Source organism: Trachypithecus francoisi, unplaced genomic scaffold, assembly GCF_009764315.1.
Source record: "Trachypithecus francoisi isolate TF-2019V2 unplaced genomic scaffold, Tfra_2.0 Lachesis_group3, whole genome shotgun sequence".
In the NCBI taxonomy this organism is placed as follows: domain Eukaryota; kingdom Metazoa; phylum Chordata; class Mammalia; order Primates; family Cercopithecidae; genus Trachypithecus; species Trachypithecus francoisi.
In genome coordinates, this window is record NW_022681468.1 from 155,550,955 (window position 1) to 155,568,918 (window position 17,964).

Consider the following 17,964-nt stretch of genomic DNA (forward strand, 5'->3'; position numbering starts at 1 on the left):
ACTTTTAATTTATAAAGTTTTAAAAATAATACTGTTCAGTTCATTTGCCTGACATTTTTATATATTTTGAAGTTTATAAGTACTAAGCTTATCCAATATACTGAATATCTGTTATACATAATTATATAATAACATATTACATAATAATATATTGGACATAACACATCCAATATACCGAATTTGTGAGAGTTGAAGGGGGATCAATTTGAACTTTGTCTTGATAAAAGAAACAAATTATGAAAAGAAGTTTTTTTCTTCTGTTTATAAAATTTGTTCTGTAATATGCCTATTGTAAATTCTTAGAATAAAGAAAGAACAATTCATATGTTGTTTTAACATATTTTTTACTGTTTTGTCATACCTTGATATGGCTTTCTACAGTTATCCTCTACTTTTTGATTGATTTGTATAGCACAATCATTGAAAAGATTAATTTGCAAAAATAGACACATAATTCTCTGCTTGCTAAACACCTGCCTTGGTTTTTTGAAATTCAACTCATTTCCCTTGATGCCCATCAAATTGATTGTTTTCCTTCAGTTAACTGTTTTGTGTGCCAGATCTTTATTTGCATGTATAATTCAAGTAGTTTTCCAAAATCACTCTAATTCACAATGAAATCATGTCATTTTTTTTTTGGGATAATAGTGTGTAAGTTTGTGGGGTTTTTGTTTTTTGTTTTTTTGTTTTTACTTTTACTCTAAATCTGTGTGGTTCTTGAGTTTGAATAGTGAAGGTTTGGATAGTAACACCATGTAATCTGCTGTGTTGGGTGCTGAGTTTTGGATGATGAATATCAAGAGTTCGGATAGTGGGGGATTTTTCTGAAAAGTTAGTTAAATCTCTTCAGTTTCAGAGCTCAGATTGCTGAAATTTCAATGGTAAAGGATATCTGTATCTACATTATATAACCTAGGTGTTTATAAGACTGGATGTTGACTTCACAGACAGGGTTGAACTAGTGATAAGTGAGGAGAGATGTTTGAATGGCGGCTCATTTTTAAATAATACCTTAAGTAGTGAATCTTTCCATACTATGAAACTTTTGCCTTTCTGTAAAACCTTGTAACTGCAGAAGTTCAGATAATGAATACTAGGATTTGAGGGAACCCTAATTATGACATTTCATAGATAGAAAGTAATAACTTTTAAATGACTTTCATCAGAATAGTTTGCAATGAATGAGTGCTCTGCTCTTTATTATATTGAGAACATTAGACTTTCAGACTAAGATTTGAAAAAGATGCAATTTACGTTTCCACCTTCTGGTCCTCTTAAATGTATTCTACCTACACACTCACTGCCTTCTTACTGTCTTTCTCCAACTGCAAAAACTTTTTCAGTTCTCTGCAACCCAAGGAAATGCTGTTGAATGAAATGAAACTCAGTGTGGTTGTTTATTTTAGGGATCGTTACAACTTAGAAGAAATAGCATCTGAGTCAGTGCCTTTCTTGTTTCATAAATTAAAAGCAGATGTTTAGTGGGTGGGTGGTTTTATGGTTTCTAGTTATCCATACAGCCAAATAGACATAGATGGCAATATCAGAAATCAATAAAAATATTATTTGATTAAATTATAAATGGCCTAATATAAGGCTGATTTCCTTCTGTGTTTCAACTTTGATTCTTTCTAAATGCTAGTTTTTGCTGCGTTTAAAGGTGCCATCATCCTTCTTGCTTTATTCTCTAGGCCCTTAACCAGTTGTTTGAGAAAATCATGGCATTAGACATTGATGAGCGCCACCTACTGCGTCTTGGCCATGGAGAAGAAGAGCTGGAGACAGAGAAAGATTTCAGCAGGTGGGCAAATGGGAGTGTAAAAAAGGATTTTTTATTTTCTTCTTATTTCTTTTCTTATATTAAAGAAGAAGAGAGCGATGAATACTCAAACTTAATTCTAAAAGGTTCTAATGTAACTTACTAAGACTGTATGTTGACCTAGAAATCTGGTCATGATGTCCCTCAGTTCCAATTGTATATGTTTATGCCATTTTGTCTTCAAACATATAGTTTTATTAATGAAGAGGATGATCTTGTTAATCTTTTTAAAATTACAGATTGCCTTTGGCTTTCTATTTATTGAGGTAATTTTTAATGTTACCAATTCAAACCTGTACAACTTTAAATGGTTCCTTTCTCACATCTTATTCAGGTATTTAATTTGCATATATTTTAGATACCAGTTAGGAGGTTGATTTATTTATTGAAATAGAAATTACCAGAGGCTGACGCAGGAGAATCGCTGCAGCCCGGCAGGCAGAGGTTGCAGTGAGCCGAGATTGCGCTGTTGCACTCCAGCCTAGTGACAGAGCGAGAGCGAGACTCTGTCTCAAAAAAAAGAAAAAGAAATGCAAATTAATGATTAATGATAACATAAGATTTGGGGTTATAACTTCAGATACTTATTGCCAGTTTGGCTGGACTTTATGTTTGATATTACATACTGTAAATTGACTAAAACTTTACAAGTCGGGTTTCTTCTGTCATTAGTATTTTAATTTTTTTCCTTCAAAGTTGCCTTATGTCTCATTTTACTTACATTTAAATCCATTTTTAAAGCCCAATTTTAGATAATAAGCACAATTAACAGCTGGACATATTTAATGTAGCCTTTGGCTATTAAACATGATCTTTGACGAATTGATCATATACATTAAAAGAGTTTTAAATTATTATGTGATCTATTTTGAGTTCTTGTGTTATAGAGCTTACCAAACACTTAGCTTCTAAAAAGTCACTATGTTGTAGAGGGCAAAGAACAACATGTCATAAGCTATTTAGGGCTCTATATTCTTATTTTCAGATTATCCAGTAATACTTTTGAATTAATCCCATAAGTATTTCCTCATTTTAAAGCCAACTTACAAAGGTAGGTTAGATTCTAAAATCTAATAATTCAGAATTCAGTGAACATGACGGTGCTAATAGAATGTTTGACTATAATTACAATTATATTGAAGTAGAATTTATAGTTTTTAAAGAATATTAGAATGGGGTAGAATTTTTACGATGATTTCAGGTACCACCAAATTTGTTAGAAGAAAATATACTTTTTTTCTTCTGACACATAACCTAGATATTGTTAGTTTGCATATTTGATTGGACATAATATTTCTCTCTTACAATTAAAAAGAAAAATCATAACTGTTGTTTCACAATAAAAGTAATATCACTTTCTCTGAAGAAAAAATTGTAAAATGTGGTGAAGTTGTAGAGAAGGAGTGGTTATCCATAGTTATACTATCCTAAAACAACTTTTTGCTCTAGTCTTTTTCTGTAATGCTGTTATTTGTAATTTTTATGTTGCTTTTTTTTTTTTTTTTTTGAGACAGAGTTTCACTTTGTTGCCCAGGCTGGAGTGCTGTGCAGTGGCATCATCTCAGCTCACTGCAACCTCTGCTTCCTGGGTTCAAGCAGTTCTTCTGCCTTAGCCTCCTGAGTAGCTGGGATTACAGGTACCCGCCACCATGCCCGGCTGATTTTTTTTGTATTTTGGTAGAGACGAGTTTTCACCATGTTGCCCAGGCTGGTCTCGAACTCCTGAGCTCAGGCAATACATCCGTCTTGGCCTCCCAAAGTGCTAGGATGATAGGCGTGTGCCACTGTGCCCAACCTTATGTTGCTTTTTAAAAATAATTAGGTCTTTATCTTTTAAGTTTAATAATGTACTAATTGAGCAGACAGTACATAGAGTTTAATTGTACTGTATATTGCTTTTATGTATTTATTTATTTATTTATTTATTTTTTGAGACAGAGTCTCACTCTGTCACCCAGGCTGGAGTGTAGTGGTGTGATCTCAGTTCACTGTAACCTCTGCCTCCTGGGTTCAAGGGATTCTTGTGCCCCAGCCTCCCAAGTAGCTGGGATTACAGGTGCCCACCACCACACCCAGCTAGTTTTTGTATTTTTAGTAGAGATGGGGTTTTGCCATCTTGGCCAGGGTAGTCTTGAACTCCTGACCTCAAGTGATCTGCCTGCCTCGGCCTCCCAAAGTGCTGGGATTACAGGCGTGAGCCACCGTGCCTGGTCTGTCTATTGCTTTTTAAGTTTAACATTACTTTACAAGAATTTTGGCATTTTATTGAGTCTATAAGCATTCCTGATTTTTTTGTCATTTACAAAGTGTTCATTGTAGATAAAAGTTTAAAGTACACATAAGCAAGCAGAAAAAAGTTATCTGCCATAATGTTTATATTCTTCCAAGTTGAAAAATTCTTTAAAACATAGATCATGTTTTAGAACTCTTTTATTTATTTATTTATTTATTTTTGAGACGGAGTCTTGCTCTGTCGCCCAGGCTGGAGTGCAGTGGCCAGATCTCAGCTCACTGCAAGCTCCGCCTCCCGGGTTCACGCCATTCTCCCGCCTCAGCCACCCGAGTAGCTGGGACTACAGGCGCCGCCACCTCGCCCGGCTAGTTTTTTGTATTTTTTTTAGTAGAGACGGGGTTTCACCATGTTAGCCAGGATGGTCTCGATCTCCTGACCTCGTGATCTGCCCATCTCGGCCTCCCAAAGTGCTGGGATTACAGGCTTGAGCCACCGCGCCCGGCCAGAACTCTTTTTTTTATTCTTAATCATCCCTTGCTACCTCAAATGTGAATCTCTGAACTACATACAGCTAGGAACATGACTTCTTTTGTTGAGTCTTTAAACATGGGAACAATAGTGACTGATTACATTAGTTTAGTCTTATTTTAAGCATTAAAGGGTTATAGGAGACCCTTTGTTGTTGTGTTCTTGTGAAAAGAATGCGCATAGAATTTGGGATCTAATTCTGGTTCCACTACTTTCTTCCCTAACTGTGTGTTTTTGGATGAGGCATTCTCCAAACTTCAGTTTTCTTACTCATTCAGCAAACATTATGAACCTGCTACGTTTGGGTTCCAAGCTATGTATTGGGATATGTAGATGACAGAGATAATCAAATACATTTAAAATTACTTTTCAAAGCCTTTAGATCTAATCTATATATATATAGTGTGTATATATATAGTGTGTGTGTGTATATATACTATATAGTGTAAAACAGTGCTGTTTGAAGCAGCCAGTTTGTGAACTTACATGTTATTGGTCTGTGATGAAGTAAACTAGCACCAGAATGCACTGTCCTGCTTTCTTCTTTGTGAAAGTGTCTTATTGTGAGAAGACAGATTGAGAGCTGAACTAAATGGTGTATTTAGTGATGTAGTTGGTTTTCCCTCCTCCTAGACCAGAAACACCCTTGCAGATCAATGCTGGTCCATAGAGTATACTCTAAGTAGTTTGTTTTTTTTTTTTTGAGACGGCGTCTTGCTCTGTCGCCCAGAATGGAGTGCAGTGGCGCAGTCTCGGCTCACTGCAAGCTCTACCTCCCTGGATCATGCCATTCTTCTGTCTCAGCCTCCCAAGTAGCTGGGACTACAGGCGTGTGCCACCACACCTGGCTAATTTTTTTGTATTTTTAGTAGAGACAGGGTTTCACCATGTTAGCCACAATGGTCTCGATCTCCTGACCTCATGATCTGCCCGCCTCGGCCTCCCAAAGTGCTGGGATTACAGGCATGAGCCACCGTGCCTGGCCTACTCTAAGTAGCTTTTAGAGTAAAGTAACCCAAGAACTACCGTCAGTAGTTAAATAGAAGCCATATCTTCTCGTTTTTTCTCCCCTTTTTTGCTATTATGATTTTCTTGAATTTTGCTGCTTGTTTCCTTCAAAGTCTCTTTATTACAGTTTTGCCATTTTGCCTAATTGAAATGTCTAGGTATGGAAGAGTTAATTATGTTCTGGCTCGAAGAATAGAACTTTTAGAAGAAGTCAAACGATTGCAAAAGAGTCTAGGGGTTCCAGGAGATGCCTCATATACCTGTGAAACTGCAGGCTATTTCTTCTTATACCAGGTAAGATAATAAGGTTTTTTGAATCATACTTCATCATAATATGAACCCCAGTTGGAAGCTGGAATGAGTTCTTGTGATCCTTCATGAAAGCTTATTTTTTTGAGTAGATTAGAATATATGGTATTGCAAAAGCTATATTTATGAATGTTAAGTGTATTTTGTATTATCTTCAATTTTCTTTGCTAAATAACTTTGCTTGATGACTCATTCTGTGAAAGACCAGTGTTGCTAATTTTTACATTTTTTTCTTTCTGTTGACGAAGTTCTGGTTACTCTTTTTTCATTTTTTACTGTAGAAATACAACTAAATAAATATTCTAGCTACCCAGTGGCAACAAAGTATAGTTAACTTTTATTGTATACATTAATCAGCTAATGAAGGAAAACTTATTCTTCTTTCAAATTTCCAGAAATAAATTATGTATTACAACTAATTGCACAGTGGGTCTTGAAGTTGAAGGCTTCTGACTTCAATAGAAAGGTGTATTTTTACTTTTGTTAGGGTTAATTTTGGAAGTATGCAAACCAATGAGAAATAGCCAAATAAAGTGAATAAAACTAAACTTTAATAGTTAGTTGGATTACTAATAATTTTTAATGGACTAGGACATAATTGGATAATGAAGATTTTTGTATAACTATTTGTTCTCTTTGTTCTAATGCCAATTATATATTTTAGATATAAATTATAATATTGTAAGCTTATTGTAAGTGGATATCACAAAGCAGTTAAGTCCATTCAAAATGAATAACTTTCATGGTTTCTTGTGAAGCAGGGAAAATACCTAATATAGTCTTCATTAGATTCAAGACTGTTTAGGATTTGCATAAAGGAGTAAAGATCATGCTTAAATGCTTTTTTGACACAGAAAATTACTTGGCTTTCAGTGAAAACAATGTTTAAAAGTGGGGAAAATAACCTATAAATTATGAAGATTTATGTAATAAATTTGGGAAAAATGAACTTGAGGCTTCACAGTGTAAATAGGCAATTTTCAACATTTAAGAATCATATCAGGAAAGTTAAATTCCCTAGCCCTTGTTCCTATAGCTCTCTCATTCAATAGAGGTGGAATCCAGGAATCCACATTTTTATTTAGCTCCTCAGATATTTTGCCTAAGGACTACACTTTTGTGAAATACTGAGATTATAACAGAAAAACCTGGGAAAGTTACAGAAATTGAGGTTAAATAGTAAATGGCTGTTAGAGGCATAGCTAACATTATACAAAGTAATTGAACTATAATCACAAAAGTCGTAAGCTTTCAAATATACACTCAGCTTAACCACATGTTCTTTATAAATGTTCTAAAAATCTGGGAGAAGGGTTGACAAGTGCCAAATTGATTAAAAAGCTGCTAAAACTGAACTTACCATATATGGAGAGAAACAGAGATGAAAAAAATGTGAAATTTCTTTGTCCAGAGAGCTTTCTTTCCTTTACATTTCTTTTAAGCATTAGTAATAAACTATCTTGAGTTACGTGGAGAATCTGAACTGTCTGAGTTAGAGTTCCATAAGATGACGTTGAGGCTCTTTCCAGTTTGTAGAAATTTGTTATTAAAGAGCCTTTTTTTTCTCCAAAGACAAGGTTACTTTTATAACAGAAGAGCAATCTGTCAGTTACAGGAATGAAGAATACTTACATTGGATCAAAGATTGAATTTCTTTTTTTTCTTTTTCACATAGCAGATCTTGTTTTTATAAGGTTTATTTATTTTATGCTTTAAAACATCGTAATTAGGTGGCAGTTAACCTCAAGTCCCTTTTTCTACAGGTAATGTCTCGTTGGGAAGAGTATATCAGCAAAGTGAAAAATAAAGGTAGTACGTTGCCAGATGTTACAGAAGTCTCCACTTTCTTCCCTTTCCATGAATACTTTGCAAATGCTCCTCAACCCATTTTTAAAGGAAGATCTTACGAAGAAGACATGGAAATTGCTGAAGGATGTTTCAGGCATATTAAGAAAATCTTTACTCAGCTTGAGGTAAGGATTCTCAAGTTCTTTGAACTATAATGGTTTTTAATTTACTTTTTTTTTTTTTTAAGTAAATGTGAAATATTCAAAACTTTTTTTTTTTTTTTTTTTTTTTTTTGAGACAGAGTCTTGCCCTGTTGCCCAGGCTGGAGTGCAGTGGCACGAGCTTGACTCACTGCAACCTCCATCTCCCAGGTTCAGGTGATTCTTCTGCCTCAGCCTCCGGAGCAGCTGGGATTACAGGTGCACACCACCTTGCCCAGCTAATTTTTGTGTTTTTAGTAGAGACAGGGTTTCACCATGTTGGCTAGGCTGGTCTTGAACTCCTGACCTCAAGTTATCTGCTTGCCTCTGCCTCCCAAAGTGCTGGGATTACAGGTGTGAGCCGCCACACCCGGCCTGAAATATTCAAATCTTAGAAATTAGATTGTTAATTTTAAGTAAGATATAAATTGGATCTTCATTCTGGTTTTCCTGATGTAAAGGTCTTAGTATTTTTGAGAAAGGAATGCTTCCATCAAGAAATTCAATAATGCTTCTTTGAATTGGAATTTGAGACTGCCATGTGGCCATTCTAAGTCCTGTATGCCTCTTGATCAGTAAAATAGTGGGGTTGCTGTAGTAACCAGGATGATTGATTCCGATTATTAAAGTGAAATGAGTCATAGCTACACAATGGGAACAGAGAATGTGTCTGGAACCCAGCACCCCCTGGATATGTCTCCTAGTTTTTGCCACATCACTGCAGAATCATCATTGCAAAAATAGATAGCAAACATCATTGAAAAACTACAGCGGTCTCATAAAGGGATCACATTCAGGCTCAGATTCCTCAGTAAGAAAATTTAGCATTAAGTTTTCAGGTAGAAAGGTAGAAAAATCAGGGACATTGTTTCTTGTCTTTGTGTCTTTTAGATGTGATTATATACCCACTTCCTAGAACTGTATCAGGCACGTAGTATACGTTCAGTAAATATTGAAATGTATATGGTTAGATGGATGGATGGTAAGTACAGAATAATAAATGTATTATGTTTATGGTTAGATAAACACAAAGTGAAAGAATAAAAACATACTCAATTCATAATAATAGCTGCCTTGGGAGGGAGTAGGCAGAAGGTTATACAGGGTACCTCACCTATATTTGTAATATTTTAATTATTTAAAAAACAAAACAGAAATGTTAAAAAAAAGTTTGAAAGAAGTATTGGTAAGGCTCAGATTTTATGAAACCTGACATTGGGTACTCTGGTTTGACTTGTTTGCCCGTCATATCCATCTATTGTCCATACCCTTTTCTGCTCTGTTGGGGATCCTCTGCCATGGTTGATGTTCTGACTTACCCTTGCAGGTTTAATTTCCCAGCTTCCTATGTCAGCTGACTTCTTGCTTAGTATAGCCAATGAGAGAGTGCCAAGGTATTTCTTCATCAGTTCCCTCTACCTTGGGTTCCACCTCTTTCATGACTCCAGTTTCTCCTGGAAAAACTTGGGGTTCCAGCTTTTTTGTGTGACTACAGTCCCTGGGCTCTGATAATACCACTTCCTACCTTTATTCTTTCTAGTCTAGGGATCATGGTGACTGCTGCTGTCTGTAATTTCTAAGTTGCATTACCATTATAGTTCCTCTATCACTTGTATAACCAGTTTCTTGCTAAAATTTCCTTTGATATGAGTACTTGAAATCATTTCTATTTTCCTGGAGGGACGTTGAGTGATACAGGTATAAGGATCATTGAATTTTATTCAGTATTCTTGTTTATGTTGTACATATTTTACCTTACATACAAAAACGTTTGAATTGTAACTTTTATTTCAGCTACTATTTGAACTCAGTTAGTACCCAAATCATAATGAACAGAATTATAATTCATTAGGCTTAGTTTATAATATATGTATGTTAATTTCTCAGGAATTAAGTCTGATTGGATTGTATAGTTATGTGCAAAACTCCATTTTCCTAAAATTATCTTTCATTGCTCCTCATTTCCATAGGAATTCAGAGCCTCTGAATTGCTTCGAAGTGGACTGGACAGATCTAAATACCTTTTAGTGAAAGAAGCCAAAATTATTGCTATGACCTGTACTCATGCTGCCTTAAAACGACATGACTTAGTCAAGTTAGGTTTCAAGGTAAAGACTTATGTTTTTTTTTTTTTTAAAAGATTATCAGAGATTGGCTCACTTCTTATTGAAATTCGTGTTTATAATTACCTTAAAATGTTTCTTTTACAAGTGGATGATAATATCCCATGTTTGCATGATTAGTGAACTCTGAATCTAATTTTTCTAAATCTAGTTATTAGTAATTTGTCCATTAGGTAACATTATAACGATATAGTTGTCTGACCAAATTCTCATACTTGTTAAGGTTTTATTTTTACTGAGTATCACTTATTTAAAAATCTACAAATAAAGCTTATGAAAAAACCTAAAATTCACCTAATTACAAAAATAGTAATAATAAAAATATCTCCAAACAGAAATAAAAGCTATAAAAAGAACATTTCAAAATGGTTTTCAGGCAGGTGTGGTGGCTCACACCTGTAATCCCAGCACTTTGGGAGGCCAAGGTAGGCATATCACTTGAGGTCAGGAGTTTGAGACCAGCCTGGCTAGAATGGTGAAACCCTGTCTCTATTAAAAATACAAAAATTTAGCCAAGCATGGTGGTATGTGCCTGTAATCCTCGGGAGGCTGAGGCAGGAGAATCGCTTGAACCCAGGAGGCAGAGGTTGCAGTGAGTCGAGATTACGCCCCTGCACTCCAGCCTGGATAACAGAGTGAGAATCCATCTCAAAACAAAAACAAACAAAAACCAAAGTGGTTTTCATCTACTAAACATCTGTATGCTTAGATTATTCACATATTAAACATACAACCATTCCAGTTATTTGTGTACTTAGCAAATGAAAAGCCTTTCATATGAGGATATGGAATACTCTTATTTAGACTGCAAAATAAGATATTAATTAAAAACAGGAGGAGGACATGATAGCCCATTAATCTGTGACTCATTTGAAGTGGAATGTAATGATTGAGCAGTAAATTTGAATTTGCAGATTTTTTTGACTTTGCTAGTGATACTGATCAGAACTTAGATTTTAATACAGTCATTTAACTTTCCTGCAACTGCTTTATCTGTTGTTTAAAACAGAGTTCTGTATACGGGCTTGAATTAAAAATTAGTAATTCATTTGCTGATTAAAGTAACTGACAATTTTAAAATGTTGTGAGCTCACTGAAAGATAAATAAATTCAAGGTGATGAAATTGTTATCTTAGATGCAAGGTTCCTCAGCTGCAAGGTGGGACAAATACAACAATTTATATACCCTAGTGATGTTAACTTACCCTTTTGCAAATTATTAGTGAGAATTTTTAACCTAAATATTTTGTTCTTGGAGCTGATATATAACATATACTTTGATAATAAATCATAGCTTAATAACAAGGGAAAATAATGCAACCATAATTAACATTTTTTTGCTTTCATGGAGCTTTTGCATGTGTTCTAAAAAAGTACTACTTATCAAATTTTCAGTAGTCATTTTCTACATTTAAATCATGCTACATGTCAAAGGATAGTTAGCATGAGTGCTAATAGGTTTTCTGTATTTTTGATTTCAAAGTGTTTTTTTTAATCACACTTAAGAGTTTTAAAAACCTTGTAGGTCTACTTAACAAAAAAAGGCAGTCCCCCACTCCGCTCATCCATCCAATTTATCCTTCAACTCTGTATTTTATCCTTTTCATCTGTATCAGTCAAGAATGGTAAATTTCCATTTTAGGCATTGTCTTTTGATTCTGTGCTGACCCAAAGGACAAATAGATACACATTTATGCACGTGTGCATGTACCTTTCCTTCCTTAATGCTTCCAATATAGTTATGTCATAACTTTGGTTTGCTCACTTTTGGGTGTTTACATCATTATTAACACATGAACACTTTCACATCCAAGCAGGGGAATATACCATGATTAGTTTTCCTTTCATGCACATTTTTTTTTTCTTTCTGGAATTAATGATTTTTGTCTCTTTTGTTTGTTTAGTTTTGTGTTTTTACCACCAATTCAACCCAAAACTGTGTTTAGTTTTTAAATATTTTCTTAGTACATTTAGACACATGAATACATGTTTTTGGAGATCTCTCTCCTAGATACTCCTGACCTATTTCAGTTCACATGACATCCATTCTAAGCCTTTGCCTTTCTCATATGTCAGATTCTGTTTTGGGCATTCTGTGTCTTTCTCTTCTGTCTTTTAGTAGAATACATCCTCCAGTATCTTTTATGTGAAAGGATACATAGGAGGCCATATTTTTAAGACTTTCCATGTCCAAAAACTGTTTTAAATCTACTGTCACATTTAAATATTATGGCTAGGTATAGATTTCTAGATTGGAAATACTTTTCCTTCAGAATTTTGAAGAATTGTTCCATTTTCTCTGTCTTCCAGTGTAGCTGTTCAGAAGCCCAAAGCCATGATTTTAAATGTATTTTGTTTCACATTTTTGTTCTGTCAGGAAGCCCTACAATCTTTTCTTTGTCCCTAGAGTTCTGAAATTTCAGTGGTATGTCTTAGGGATACAAAGGGAGAAGGAGGACTCTTACTTTCCTGGATCCCTGGGTTGTGGGAGATGGATGGAGAAAGAGAGCCAGACTTCTCCACGTTCTGTTATGTACACAGACTTTTGACGTAATTCCAACTTTCTGTATGGCGCTCATATCTGATCCCACCCTCTTAACTCTGCCTGCTTTCTCCAAGTTCCAAGATCCTCTCCAGACACTAAATCTGTCATCTATTGGGGGTGAGAGAGGAGGGACATTCATTTGGTTCCTTGAAGTGGGAAGTCTGATTGCCTCTTTAAACCATTCCTATTGTTACCAAGCAAAAGGGGCTTGCTGATCGGTGCACTAGAAGCCAATACTCTAACACCAGGTTTCTGAGGGGAAAAAAAGCTTCTTATTGCAAGTTGACTCATGAGAAGAACATAGTCAAGCTCAAATCTATGTCCCCATGCTGACTTTAAGGCAGTAATTTTATTAGAAAAGGTATATAGGGTGGATTCTGGGATTAGTAAGTGATTGGTGGAAGGAAGGGGGTCTGGAAAGTCTTCAAGCATGCACAGTTCTCTCTTCATGCTAACTCTTGGATTGCCTGTGTAGGTTCTGGAGGAGTTAATATGAAACATGGTAGCAATTTGGGTTGTGATGTAAGCAAGCTCATTCTGTGCTAACTCTAGTTGGCTATATTGGTTCCAGCCAGTTTCCGCCAGTTTTATTATCTTAGAAGCAAAGGAAGTTTCAGCTTTGCAGCAAGGTGTTTCTTTTCTTATCCTGTAAACTCAGGAATTTCTCTTAGTTGCTGGTTTCTTTAACTCTTTGGGATACAATTTCACTATATGATGTCAAGTGTTGTTTTAGGGGTTTCCAGAGATAGTGGTAATCATTATGTGTTCAGTTCATCACCTTGTAACAGAAGTCTGTCACTTGTTTCAATTTGTATTTTGTTGAAGCCTTTTTTTTTTTTGAGAGGGAGCCTTGCTCTGTTGCCCAGGCTAGAGTGCAATGGAGCAATCTCGGCTCACTGCAAGCTCCACCTCCCGAATTCAAGCGATTCTTCTGCCTCAGCCTCCCAAGTAGTGGGATTACAGGCGCCCGCCACCAGGCCCAGCCAATTTTTGTATTTTTAGTAGAGACTGGCTTTCACCATGTTGGCCAGGCTGATTTCGAACTCCTGGCCTCAAATGATCCACCTGCCTCGGCCTCCCAAAATGCTGGGATTACAGGCGTGAGCCACCATGCCCAGCCCCAATTTTTTACAAACACGAAGTTAAATATTAGTTCTAATTTGCTTGTCTGTTTTCAGGGATTGTTGATTCAATGTTGATCATGTTAAACCCATTTTGAGTTCTAGAAATTGTAGAAGGAAATTTATCAGAATGATAACAAAAACAAACAATGATAGTAAGCATCATTTGTTGAGCGTAAACTATGTACCAAGTTCTGTGTTTACAGTGCACGAAGTTCTATGCTTACAATGATTTGTTTCTCTTCTTCACAACTAGATCTTTATATGAGCTCTCTCCTTTTTTTTTTTTTCTTTTTTTGAGACAGAGTCTCATTCTTTTGCCCAGGCTGGAGTGCAGTGGCGTGATCTCGGCTCACTGCAACCTCTGCCTCTTGTGTTCAAGCACTTCTAGTGCCTCAGCCTCCCAAGTAGCTGGGATTACAGGCACGTGCCACCATGCTCAACCAACTTATTGTATTTTCAGTAGAGTATTTTCAGGAGAGACGGGGTTTCACCATGTTGGCCAGGCTGGTCTCGAACTTCTGAGCTCAAGGGATCCACCTGCCTTGGCCTCCCAGAGTTCTGGGATTACAGCTGTGAGCCACCGCACCCAACTAAGATATCTCCATTTTATGGTTGAGAAAGGGTGACTCAAGAGAGATATTACCTTAGAGTCACAGGTAATCAGTTACAGAGCTAGTATTAAAAGGTGGTTTTCTAAGAATTTAAAGTCTATTGTGCCCTTACTCTTACACCACCCTGACCCTATCCTAGCAGCTATAATCCACTAAAGAACCATAGAACTGTGGTAACGGTGGCTGTAGAATTGAGGAACCCTTTGAAAGGTCACAAAGACCAGCTCCTAGCCTGGTCCCTGGCCTGGAGCATCAGGTGCCAACCCAACATGTAATATGTTAGTGGAGATTAGTAAGAGTTGAATGAATGATCTGACTAATAAATACATGGAACAAGTAACTAAAGTGGTGATAATTTTGCTTTGGAATTAAAATCTCCCTTTTAAAAAGCAAAATCTACCATCCTGGCTAACACGGTGAAACCCCGTTTCTACTAAAAAATACTAAAAACTAGCCGGGCGAGGTGGCGGGCGCCTGTAGTCCCAGCTACTCGGGAGGCTGAGGCAGGAGAATGGCATAAACCCGGGAGGCGGAGCTTGTAGTGAGCTGAGATCCGGCCACTGCACTCCAGCCCGGGCGACAGAGCGAGACTCCGTCTCCAAAAAAAAAAAAACAAAATCTATAAATATTTTTTATAAGTAAAATTGCGGCCGGGCGCGGTGGCTCAAGCCTGTAATCCCAGCACTTTGGGAGGCCGAGACGGGCGGATCACGAGGTCAGGAGATTGAGACCATCCTGGCTAACATGGTGAAACCCCGTCTCTACTAAAAATACAAAAAACTAGCCGGGCGAGGTGCCGGTGCCTGTAGTCCCAGCTACTCGGGAGGCTGAGGCAGGAGAATGGTGTGAACCCGGGAGGCGGAGCTTGCAGTGAGCTGAGATCCGGCCACTGCACTCCAGCCTGGGTGACAGAGCAAGACTCCGTCTCAAAAAAAAAAAAAAAAAGTAAAATTGCATTATATTTTCAGAATTGATTTTCAGAAAGCAGTCTTTTTAAGCTATCTCCTTTTGAGTTACCCCTACTCTGTTTTGCATATTATACCTGTTATCCTGAGAATCTACACAGGGACTTCTTAGAAAATGTGGATGTTTGAATTCCTCCTTCTGTTCAGCTCCCACAAAAATGACCTAATCATTTTAAAAGGGAAATCTGGCATTATTATAGAGCTAGAGAAGAGACCATCCACATGCCTACACCTTCAAGTAGTTTCAATAACAGTCCAGAATTGAACCATAACTTTAAAACAGGAGAATTAAACATTCAGAGTAAATATGCTTTCCCCATCTCCCACCTCTCTGGAAAATAAAATAATGGGAACAATCTTTAAAAACAAAGCAACAGAACTCTAATGTATACTTAGATTCAAGAAGAAGGTATTGTACTAAAACAAGAAGATGTCTTACTAAGTAGCGATCAGAATTAGAAGTGAAGAGGAAAGATGAAACATGTTGAGAATAGATCTAAATGAGAATTGGACAGATACAAGAGTAGTAATTGTCAAAGAAATAATGAAATTTTCTCATGTTTGAGAAAGACTTGATTTTTCATTCTTTTACAGATGTGTAATACCTAACATTACTGGGAACTGGGCTAGGGAAAAGATACAGACATTAAACAAGTAAATATACAGATAGAATTACAAATGTGAAGATCTGAAAGACAAAAGAACATTACTTTGGTACTTTGAGATCAGTTTTAGATTGGGAGGTCAGAGAAGGCCTAGATGAAGTAGCTTTTAAGCTGATATTTTAAGGATGAGAAAGAACCAACTAGACTAAAAGTGAAGAGAATAGCGTGTGCAAAGGGCCTGAGGCAGGAAAGGTTTTGCCATTTCAGACAAACCGAAATAGGCCATTGTGGTTGAAGCTTAGTGAGTAAGGAAAAAGACAAAGTACAAAAGGAAGTCAGGGACTAGATTGAATATCAGTTCTTGGTAAATACATCCTTGCTGGCAATGTTAAGAGATTTTTTCCCCTAAAACAGTAGTGTGAAGGATTTGAAATAAGGAGTTGCGTAAGTGCCTTGGAGGAGTCAAGACAGGAAGAGGAGGAACTAGTAAGGAGTTGGCTATCCGTAGTCATAGTGGTAGTTTGGACTTTTAGAGTGGTAGTGCTGGTAGAAATAAAGAAAAATGAATAGACTCAAGAGTTTCGAAGGTAAAATTGACATGCTGTGGTGATGGATTAAATGCCCAAGGGTTGGACTGAAGTGGATTGTTGTGATGGGTAGGATTCATATAGGAAAAAAATTATCCCAAAATACTCCCTAGAGTAAGAGTACCAAAGGGAACGACCTCATATATAATTATAAATTGATTCTTTCTGATGTAAAATAAACAACTTAATTGAAAAGAACCAAATTGGCATTGCAATTCAAGAAATGATATACAAGATCTCTTCAATGTAAACTTGTGTATTTAGGGGGCTTTCCTAAAGTCAAATACTTGAATTGGAAATGCAGAGGCATAGTGATAAATAAGACCATGAAGTTTCTGTTTGAATAATGTGTATGTTGTTATTTTTATCTGTCTGAATAATTTGTATGTTGTTGTTTTTATCTGAAATTATTTGGGGGTTTTTGGATGATTATGTTTATTATGGTAGTTGTTTGGCTTTTAAGCTGTCTTTATGACAAGCTTTCCTCTTTCAGTATGACAACATTTTGATGGAAGAGGCTGCTCAGATTCTGGAGATAGAAACTTTTATCCCTCTTCTTCTACAGGTAAGAAATATAAGATCTGAGGCAAAGAAAATAGAGTTCTAAGAATGCTGAGGACAGCATCAGAAAGCTGTACAGTTTGGGTGTGCTAATTGCCATAGTTCTGTATTTTCCTTAACTTCATTATGTTTGGTATTCTATTTTAAGCCTGTAAACTTTCTTGAATCTATTCACTCTATTTAGTAGTTGTTTTGCTTTCATAAGTACTATTTAAAAATTCATAGTTTATTTCTCTAATTTTGAAAAGATTTAGTAATTTTAATCAAGAAAATTACATTGTTGTGCAGTTTAGTGGGAAGATGAGCTGTTTCTTCATTTCTTTTGTTATAATTGTGGAATTATTTTTTCATATTCACTGAATGCATTTTTTTCTTTATGCCTAAGTTTTTGAGCTAAATTGTGCTATTTAAGAATGTTTTTTACTGTACAATATTCTTTACTATTGAAGCATTAAAAATAAAATGTGGAATTCCCAACTTAAGAATAGAGACCACTCTAATATGCAGATAAATTGAGTTCCAAAAGTTGTTTTATAAGTGAAGCCACTTGGAAGTTGGAATGTATTCTATCAGGATATGTTTCAAGGAACTAGGAGACACATAGAGTAGGAAATTGAAGTAGTAGTGTAGATAATTAAAGAAAGTGGTTTTTACTGCTTTGGTGGGTTCAGAATTGGTCCTCAGCTAATTGTGAAACATGTTTATTTCACATCTTTCCATTTCTTTTCTTGGGCTTCTGTTTCCTTCTGTGTACTCGTTACCTAATGCTGACCTAATCCTTCCAGACCTCTTTGGATTACCCTGCCTATTAAAGTAGGGTAATTCCATGCTTGCCTTCTAAATACCTCCATTCTCCCTCACCCACTGTCACCCAAGGCAATAATGTCCATAATTAGTTCACAAATTGTTCTATAAATTTGCCAGACTCCTCCTTGTGGAGCTGGTAAAGATTGGTAAT

At 36.2% G+C, this 17,964-nt stretch overlaps 1 protein-coding gene across 3 annotated transcripts in view; it reads left to right on the plus strand.

Moving 5' to 3' along the window:
• The window catches only part of AQR (aquarius intron-binding spliceosomal factor), a 134,940-nt gene that overhangs the window by 92,745 nt on the left and 24,231 nt on the right, over positions 1 to 17,964 (plus strand). For all 3 annotated transcript variants that reach the window (XM_033190658.1, XM_033190659.1, XM_033190657.1), the window contains 5 exons: positions 1,692 to 1,801; positions 5,747 to 5,882; positions 7,661 to 7,870; positions 9,856 to 9,993; positions 16,939 to 17,010. In XM_033190658.1, the coding sequence (XP_033046549.1) occupies positions 1,692 to 1,801; positions 5,747 to 5,882; positions 7,661 to 7,870; positions 9,856 to 9,993; positions 16,939 to 17,010 (666 nt within the window). The remainder of the gene's footprint in view (positions 1 to 1,691; positions 1,802 to 5,746; positions 5,883 to 7,660; positions 7,871 to 9,855; positions 9,994 to 16,938; positions 17,011 to 17,964) is intronic.